Here is a 9,947-nt window from a genome sequence, read left to right as displayed (position 1 = left end):
CACCCTCAGCTCTCCCAGTCTGCCCTAAAGCAGAGGAGCTCCAGCTTTCAAAGCAGCTTAGCAGCCTCCTCCCCGTGAAACTCAGTGCCACCGCTGGCCTTCCGGACCCTACGGATATCGCTTCCGGTGTCGCTCGGGGGCACTCCCAGCTCTCTCCCCGCCCCCCATGGGGCCCTCAGGCGACGCCGCTTGGACGCCACTCCTGCCGCTGTTAGACCACCGGGGGCTGGGGGGCCAACCCAGCGGCATCCACAATCCACAGTGTTCTCGGCGGCTGCTGCGGTTTCATGGCGGCCCACAAACCTGGAAGCAGAGGTCCAGAACAGAGGATCATAGTCCCACATTTGTGTTCGTCCCTGCACAAGGCAGGCCAGACTTGCCATGCCCGGACTTTTCAGTTCATCACGAGAATGAGAATACACCAGCGCCACGAAGTAGGAAACCTCTAAAGACTCCCTCATATGTGCTGTCTCTCAACTTAATGCCTAGGCACTTGCCATTCCTGAGGCTACACTAACGACTTTTTTACCTTGAGGGTAAGAAATGCTATTGTCTGGTCTGCAGCTAAAGGCGCAGCAAAGGCAGGCCTGGCCAAAAGCTGGGCAGTGCCCTTCCTCACACCTTCTCTGTGGTGTACTCCATGCAGCTACAGCGAAGTGAGAAGGACGCGAGGAACAAGAAGGCGTTCTTAAAGTAGCCCTCTGTCAGCAGCCCTGAAAGGGCGCATAACACACGGCATCTCGCTGCCCTCTATTCTACATACTCGCAGCTCCCTTTGCCGACTTGCAAAAGTTGCTACCAGAGCAGAGGGGGGCCAGATTGAAGAGGCAGGACCTAGGTTCAACTTCTACTTATTGCACGTAAGCCACGTCCACCTCCTCACTGCACTCTGTATTTCCCTTCTCCGCGGCATTTTCCGTGGTGCTGTCTGCAACTCGGCGCCTAGAAGTGATCGCCAGTGATTCCACAGCAGCCTGCAAGGGAACCAAGGAGCAGCACAAGCAGCAGTGCTTCAGCTTGCTCCTTCCGACTGCTAAGGGCACTTGGGAAGGCAAGCGAGAGGCAGCCACCTTCCTCTCCTAGTAGCGTGTAACGTGGTGTGTGAGGATTCTGTGGACCTCCGGGTGCCTCTTGTGCACCCACACTCTCAGGCTACTTCTTCTTCTATGTAAAAAGCAAAGCAGCTAATAGTAGCTGTAAAGTTATTTATTGCAGAAGCACATAAGTCTCAAATGCAGAGTCAAAGCTAACAAAGTCCATTTCAGGTTCTAGCTCAAAGTCCCAAACAGAAGCAGAAGCTCCCCGTGGTCCCAGCAGGGCAGGAGGAGCCGGGCAGCTCCTATCTTCTTCTCGGGTCTTGATTTCAGCGGCGAAAACCAAAGCAGAGCAAAACTTTGGCATAAAAGCAAGGGCTGAAAGAATGTCTCTTTCCAAGCCTCTTCTTTTATAGAAACTTACGAGCAAACTAAGACGTAGAATCGTACCAGACTCGGACCACTACTTCTTAACCTATTAGAATTCTAATTTCTTAACACGCCAAGCTACGTCTAAATTACGTTCATGGCCTATCTTGTTTTAACTGAAAAATGTAAGCAATTTTCTTAACTCTAACTCTATTATGTCTAAAGCTAAGTTCTTGGAGCCTCTAAGAAAACACTAGCATGTTTTTCAACCTTCACTACAACATGTACTACTTCTTAGGCATCTAAGACGTTTTGCTCACTAAAAGCACTTAAAACTCATTCCGTTTACTTACTTATTTTCTTTCTCTTATGTTATAGCTTAAGTCTACACCTGTGCCTTATAAGTAAGAGGCCTAATATACTTCAATCCATCCAAAGGTTTCAACTCAATCCCTGCATTCTGATCTCTCCCTGAAGGATTCAGAGAAACTCCTGACTTACTGACTCCAACAGTGCTGCACACAAGCACGGTACTCGTGCGGCTCCGATCACTGCCCTCGGCAACGCCTGGCACCGCTTTCACTCCCCGACAGACAGAAGCCTCTGAAGCAGCGCCACATAGCCAGCAGTGTGCCGGCAGCCAAACGCTCGAGAACGCTGCTTCTGCCCAAGCCCGCCTAGGGCGTGCACCTTTGTTCTCAGAGTTCCTTGCAACAGTCTGCCACTCTCGCAGTTCAAATGGAAAACGAAAGCTTTTCGCCTACGCCCTTCAGAGAGATCTGTTACCAGGACGAGAATGTCTGGTGGCAGGAGCTCGCTCGAGGAAGCTGCTATTAGCACCGCATTGCAGGGGCACTTCTCGCTCCTTGACTACTTGCTCAGCGCTCTCCAAATTCGCTGCTAGCTCCACGGTCCTTCTCAGCTGCAAGTAGCAGCGCTCACAGTACATAGAGCTTGGCATGGACCGAGCACCTGGAGGGACCTATCTCACATGAAAATGTGCCAGGAAAGGGACGTGTTCTACATTGTCCCTACTCGTCATCCAGTTTGTGCTTCTGCTGTTTCTGCTGTTAGGAATCGCTCCTTGAAAGACGAGCGAGAGCGTCTTTCTGGGTGCATTGCACTGAATGAGAGCTCGCTAGGGACTTTGCACTCGGAGCCAAGGCATCAGGGCGTGCTTGCCCGCAGAACTGAGAACAAGCTGTTTGGCAGAGCTGAAAGTGGCCGCTGGAGTTCAGCTCTGTCCGGACAGCAGAAGGCCAAGAAGGAAGCCGCAGGGCAACGGGCTTGGGAGCGCAGTGCAGCGAAGAGCACACGAGCAGCTAAAGAGCTCCTTCACAATCGCTTTCACTTCTCAGTGCTCTTGCTGCTTGGAAAAGTAGCACACAGCCGTTGCACACCAGGGCAAAAGCTGGGGCAGTGCCCTTTCACACACCTTTTCTGTGGTGTACTCCATTGTTGGGGGTTGCATGCTTCCCTTTTCTTTCTGTGGTATTTCTCCCATTGTTATGCTAATTGGCCACACCTTAAGTTAAAGTTCTCTCGAAGGGAGGTGGGTGGAGGGTGGGGGGGGGGGTGAAACGGGAAAAAGGAAAGGCCGGACGGGGGTCCGGAGTGGGCTGGAAAACTCTCTCGTTTGGCTCATGGAGGGAGTCGACGCCCCCTGCTCCTATCTGGCATCTCCCCTGCCACCCCAGCGCTGAGATCCCCGCTCCTTGCCGTTGGACATCCCTCTGCTGCTCTCCCACCTCACCCTACTACTTCCGGACACTCTGCCGAGCACCACGACTGACACCGTGAAGGGGGAGTCACTTTCCCCATCCCTCTCACCCCTGGGCCGCCGCCCTCTTCAACTGCGCGGGACCTGCCCTGCCCCCACAGCACCAATAACTGAGCACAGGGAGACCGCCTGCGGCCAAAAGGGACTGGAACTGAGTCATACTGTTATGGTCTGTTGTCAATTTTTATAGTTGTTGCTGATTTCCTGCCTTGTTAGATATCAGCAAAGAACTGTTATTCTTATCCCCACATCTCCTGCCTGAAGGCCTCTGATTTGGACCTAAAATAATTAAAAGGGAGGGGGGTTGCACTCTGAATCGCTGGAAAGGTGCTCTTGCCTTTCCTTAGACCATACCTGTCTTTCAAAGCAAGACAGATTTTGGTGCCCGGAACGTGAGGCATTGCCTGAGGGCATTGAGAGAGGGGTAGAAAAGGGGATAACAGTTCTTGAATTACCCAAGCTTGTGGTAGGTGACACCATGCTGTCCAGCTTACCCTGGATTGGCCTCCATGTGGTCACTGCTATATCTCTCCCATTTGCAAGGCCTTTTTTAAACATGAGTCTCATAACCAAGGTTACTGTGGCTATTATCCGGTTCATTTTGTGGGTTGAGCAGTTGAGGAATTCATGGATTTTTACTTTTCTCTGGAAGATGGCCACATGGATTCAGAGCTATCGCACTCTGTGTGTATCTGGGGCTACTTCAATAATGGTACTTACTGTGAGGAAGTGGCAGCAGGTGAAATCTTCTCCCAACATCTGTACAGGTTACAGCTGAACTGCAAGGGCACTCAGCAGCAGCAGTTGCCCCTGTGGAAACTAGGAAGTCTATGAGGAAAACAAGGCACCTAGATAATAAGGGTCAGGAAGGGGGCCCCTCACAACCAGCAGGGGAGCCAGAAGTTGAGATCATCACCGAGACCCTGTCATATGAGTGTCTCCGTAACCTGCAAAAAGACATTGTACGACGGGGCCATGAGCCTTTTACAACCTGGTTACTGCGGGTCTGGGACCTTATGGGCACAGGTGTGCAACTGGATGGTACTGAGGCATGGAATTTGGGAACCTTGACCCAGGACTCAGGTGTGGACCAAGTATTTGTAAGGGAGACAGGTCTCCTTTCCCTCTGGGAGCAACTTTTAATGAGTGTGAGAGAGAGATTTGTCCACAGGGAAAGAATGCAGGAGCACCACCAGAGAACGTGTTGGAATACCCTTGAGGAAGGGATCCAACAGCTGAGACAAGTGGCAGTACTGGAGGTGCTCTTTGGGAGGGATGGACAGCATGACAATGACCCCGACAAGGTCAGGTGCACAGGGCAGAGGTTGTGGAATCTGGCAAACCTGGGCCCATCTCAATATACCCCCTGTATTGCAATGATTAATGCTGATACCAACCAAGTGACAGTGGGTTCTGTTGCCAACAGGCTCAGGAATTTTCAGAGTATGATGGCTGGCCCAATGCAGGCTCATGTCTCTGCTGTGGTTAAGGCCCTCAGAGAGGAGATTAAGGAGGACATGAAGGAGATAAGGGAAGAGGTGAGGAAGATCAGTGCAGCACCAGTGCGAGTCATGGACCCCAAAAGCAGAGCCCAACGCACCCCAACTAGGGAGAGAGGGTACACCCCACGTGCTGACCTGTGTTGTTTTCTACGTGACCAGGGGGAAGACATGAGAAGGTGGGATGGGAAACCCACTTCTGTCCTGGCAGCACGGGTGCGCCCACTCAGGGAGGGGAACACTAACAGAGGGAACTCCACTAAAGTGAAGGTAGCCTCAGCCTCCCATGACCAAGGTGCAGGGTATTACAGAAGGGAAGATGATCTGTCAGATCCCCTTGAAGGAACCTCCACTATGTATGCCCAGGAGAGAAATAATAACCAGGGCTAGAGGGGCCCTGCCTCTAGCCAGGGAGAGGCACGGGAAAACCGGATCTTTTGGATGGTGTGGATCCCATGGCCTGGCACATCAGAGCCACAGGAACACAGTGCATTGGTTGACACTGGTTCACAGTGTACATTAGTACCATCGGGACATGTCGGGGAGGAACCTGTTTCAATTACGGGGGGATCTCAGGAATTGACTTTGCTGGAGGCTGAGGTGAGCCTGACTGGGAAAGAGTGGCAGAAACATCCAATTGTGACTGGCCCAGAGGCACCATGTATCCTAGGCATAGACTTCCTCAGGAGTGGCTATTACAAAAACCCAAAGGGACTCAGGTGGGCTTTTGGAATAGCTGCTGTGGCGGCAGAGGGCATTAAGCAGTTGAACACCCTGCCTGGGCTATCAGAAAACCCATCTGCAGTGGGAGTCCTCAGGGTGAAAGAGCAACAGGTGCCAATTGCTACCTCAACAGTGCACCGCCGGCAGTACCGGACGAATCGAGATGCCGTGATCCCCATCCAGAAGATAATCCGTGAGCTGGAGAGTCAAGGGGTGGTCAGTAAAACCCACTCACCCTTCAACAGCCCCATCTGGCCTGTGCGTAAATCTGAAGGAGAATGAAGATTAACCGTGGACTCTCGTGCACTGAATGAAATGACTCCACCACTGAGCGCTGCTGTGCCGGACATGCTGGAACTCCAGTACGAGCTGGAGTTCAAGGCAGCAAAGTGGTACGCCACCATTGACATTGCCAATGCATTTTTCTCCATTCCTCTGGCTGTAGAGTGCAGGCCTCATTTTGCTTTCACCTGGAGGTGTGTGCAATACACGTGGAACCGACTGCCCCAGGGGTGGAAACACAGCCCCACCATATGTCATGGATTGATCCAGGCTACACTGGAGAGGGGTGGATCTCCAGAAGATCTGCAGCACGTTGATAACATCATTGTGTGGGGGGATACGGCAATGGAGGTATTTCAGAAAGGAGAAAATATCATTGAGATTCTGCTGGGAGCCGGCTTCGCCATTCAAAAGAGCAAAGTCAAAGGGCCTGCCCAAGAGATCCAGTTCCTGGGAGTAAAGTGGCAAGATGGACGGCACCAGATTCCCAGTGAGGTCATCAATAAGATCACTGCAATGTCTCCACCAACCAGCAAGAAGGAAACACAAGCCTTCGTAGGTGCCATAGGCTTTTGGAGAATGCACATTCCTGAGTACAGCCGGATTGTGAGCCCTCTTTACCTGGTCACCCGCAGGAAGAACGATTTCCACTGGGACCCCGAGCAGCAGCAAGCCTTTGCCCAGATCAAGCAGGAGATTGCTCATGCAGTAGCCCTTGGCCCAGTCAGGACGGGACCAGATGTGAAGAACGTGCTCTACTCTGCAGCCAGGCGCAAAGGTCTGTCCTGGAGCCTGTGGCAGAAGGTGCCTGGTGAGACGCGAGGCCGACCACTGGGGTTCTGGAGTCGAAGCTACACAGGGTCCAAGGCCAAGTATACTCCAACGGAGAGGGAGATCTTGGACGCCTATGAAGGGGTTCAAGCTGCCTCAGAGGTGGTTGACACGGAAACACAACTCCTCCAGGCACCCCAACTGCCAGTGCTGGGGTGGATGTTTAAAGGAAAGGTTCCCTCAACCCACCATGCCACTGACGCCACATGGAGCAAATGGATTGCCCTCATCACACAACGCGCCCGTATTTGAAACCCGAATCACCCTGGGATTTTGGAGATAATTACCAACTGGCCGGAAGGGGAAGACTTTGGTTTTGCCGAGGAAGAGGAACAGGAACAAGTGACCTGGGCTGAAGAAGCCGCACCGTATAACCAACTGCCAGCAGATGAAACATGCTATGCTCTTTTCACTGATGGTTCCTGCCGCATCGTGGGGATGAACCAGAAGTGGAAAGCAGCCGTATGGAGCCCCACATGACAGGTTGCACAAGCTACCGAAGGAGAAGGTGGATCAAGTCAACTTGCTGAACTCAAAGCTGTTCAGCTGGCCCTGGACATTGCTGAAAGAGAGAAGTGGCCAAAACTCTACCTTTACACTGATTCAAGGATGGTAGCCAATGCTCTGTGGGGTTTCCTGGAAAGGTGGAAAAAGGCTAACTGGCAACGTAGGGGAAAGCCATCCTGGGCTGCCGATGAATGGAAAGACATTGCCACCCGGGTAGAGAAGCTGCCTGTGAAAGTCCGTCACGTAGATGCCCATGTCCCCAAGAGTCGGGCTAATGAGAAACACCGACACAATGAGCAGGTAGATCAGGCTGCACAGATAGAGGTGTCGAAGATAGATTTAGATTGGCAGCACAAGGGAGAGTTGTTCCTGGCTCGATGGGCCCATGATGCCTCAGGTCATCAGGGCAGAGATGCCACCTATAAGTGGGCACGAGACCGAGGGGTGGATCTAACCATGGACAGTATTTCTCAAGTTATCCATGACTGTGAGATGTGTGCTGCCATCAAGCAGGCCAAGCGGGTGAAGCCCCTCTGGTATGGGGAGCGATGGGCCAAATATAAGTATGGAGAGGCCTGGCAGATTGACTACATCACACTGCCTCAAACCCGCCAGGGCAAGCGCTATGTACTGACCATGGTGGAAGCCACCACTGGATGGTTAGAGACCTACCCTGTGCCTCATGCCACTGCTCGGAACACCATCTTGGGCCTGGAAAAAACAAGTTCTTGGGAGGCATGGTACCCCTGAGAGAACTGAGTCAGACAATGGGACTCATTTCAAGAACAGCCTTATACACACCTGGGCTAGAGAACACGGCATTGAGTGGGTGTACCATATCCCCTACCATGCACCAGCTGCAGGGAAAGTTGAACGGTGCAATCGCCTGCTTAAAACCACCTTGAAGGCACTGGGTAGGGGAACTTTGAAGAACTGGGAGATTAATCTAACAAAGGCCACATGGTTAGTGAACACCCGAGGTTCCACTAACCGAGCAGGCCCTGCCCAATCTGAGCCCTTGGGAATATCAGATGGAGATAAGGTTCCAGTGGTACACATGAGAGGTATGCTAGGAAAAACTGTTTGGGTGAATCCTGCCTCCAGCAAAGACAATCCCATCCGTGGAGTTGTATTCGCTCAGGGACCAGGTTGCACCTGGTGGGTGATGCAAAAGAGTGGAGAGAACCAATGCATACCCCAAGGAGACCTTGTTTTAGGGTGAAATACCTATATAGTACTGAGCCTATGACTCTAGCTGCATGTATGTATATATAATGTAACGGTTTAATTTGATATAGCATATTAGTATGGGAGAAACAAAGGGGTGGATAATGTTGGGGGTTGAATGCTTCCCTTTTCTTTCTGTGGAATTTCTCCCATTGTTATGCTAAGTAGTTGTGGCTACACCTTAAAACGATAGATAATGTTCTCTGGTAGGGGGGTGGGTGGAGGGGGAGGGGGGGAAAACGGAAAAGGAAAGGTGGGACAGGGGGTCTGGAGCGGGGGACACTCTCTCGCTTGGCTCCTGGAGTGGGAGGACAGCCCGGGCTCCGGTCTGGCATCTCCCCTGCCATCCCAGAGCTGAGATCCACACTCCCTGCCGTTGGACGTCCCTCTGCTGCTCTCCCACCTCACCCTACTACCTCTGGACACTCGGCTGAGCACAACGACTGACACCGTGAGGGGGGAGTCACTTTCCCATCCCGCTCACCCCTGGGCCGCCGCCATCACTCCAGCCCTCTTCGACTGCGCGGGACCTGTCCAGCCCACAGCACCGGTAACTGAGCACAGAGAGACGGCCTGAGGCTAAAACGGACTGGAGCTGAGCAATACTGTTCTGTTCTGTTGTCAATTTTTATAGCTGTTGTTGTTTTCCGGTCTTGTTAGCTATCAGTAAAAAACTGTTATTCTTATCCCCACATCTCCAGCCTGAAAGCGACTGATTTGGATCTAAAATAATTAAAAGGGAGGGGGTTGCATTCTGCATCTCAGGAAGGGGGCTCTTGCCTTTCCTTAGACCATACCTGTCTTTCAAACCAAGACAGAGACTCATTGCAAAAAGCCCACCCATCCAAACCATAAGCAGACAGTTTCCTCAGGAGAATGATGTGAGACTCATTGCAAAAAGGATCAGGGAGATGCCTAGGAAGAGTCTCAGGTGAATCCAGGAGACTATAGTGGAGGACTATTCAGTTTTCCAATCAATTTGCTTAAAAAACTGTACAAAATCGTAATAAAAAAACAAACAAACAAAAAAACAAAAAAACCAGACCAAACAAACACACAAAAAACCCCAACCAATAATCCCCAAAGAGACAAAAAAAGCCCCCAAAAAAGCCCCCCAAAAAACCCACTCAAAACTGAAAAAAAACCCAAACCCAACACATGAAAAAAACAGGTTGAAGGTTTTTTGTAACTTTAAAAATAACAAAATAAACAAAAAAACCCCAGAAAGTCACATTTCTAAAGGTGCTGTCCCAGCCTCTTCTCTCAGCAGGGAGGACATACTGAAGTGCAGCCAGTTGGTAGAATGCGGGACAGGGCAGCACCTGGGCCATTGTCACAGGACGGCCCTGTGGCTGCCCCATTGCCAAAACCTGGACACATAAATCAAACACAGGTATGCACATGTGCTTAGACACAGCAAAAATATATTTGTCTGAAAAGAATACTGGTCCATTTCTATCACTGGAAAGAGCATAATGCCTCGTCTCATCTTTCTTTTCAGTCATTACAAATGTTTTGAAAATATAGGAGTGAAGAAAATGGGAATATCCAAGATCAACATGAGGACCAATAACAAAGATTCCATTTTTGAAACTGCATTGGGAATCCTCTGCAGAAATTGACTCAGAGCTCTAAGATTTACAAAAAAGACCAAGAGTATTGGAGTCAATACAACACAGTGTCTGGAGACTTCAG

The 9,947-nt window shown here is 51.1% G+C and overlaps 1 protein-coding gene across 1 annotated transcript in view; it reads right to left on the bottom strand.

Annotated features, from left to right (window-relative positions):
• Nucleotides 1–211: 211 nt before the first annotated feature.
• Nucleotides 212–9,947, bottom strand: part of LOC148220193 (endogenous retrovirus group K member 8 Gag polyprotein-like) — a 192,086-nt gene continuing 182,350 nt past the window's right edge. Inside the window, exon 4 of the mRNA XM_088155797.1 lies at nt 212–303. Within this exon, the coding sequence (XP_088011923.1) occupies nt 212–303 (92 nt within the window). The remainder of the gene's footprint in view (nt 304–9,947) is intronic.

Source organism: Sturnus vulgaris, chromosome W, assembly GCF_052056855.1.
Source record: "Sturnus vulgaris isolate bStuVul1 chromosome W, bStuVul1.hap1, whole genome shotgun sequence".
NCBI classification, from domain to species: Eukaryota; Metazoa; Chordata; class Aves; order Passeriformes; family Sturnidae; genus Sturnus; species Sturnus vulgaris.
Note: the sequence above shows the minus strand (reverse complement) of the source record. Positions and strands in the feature narration are given on the sequence as shown.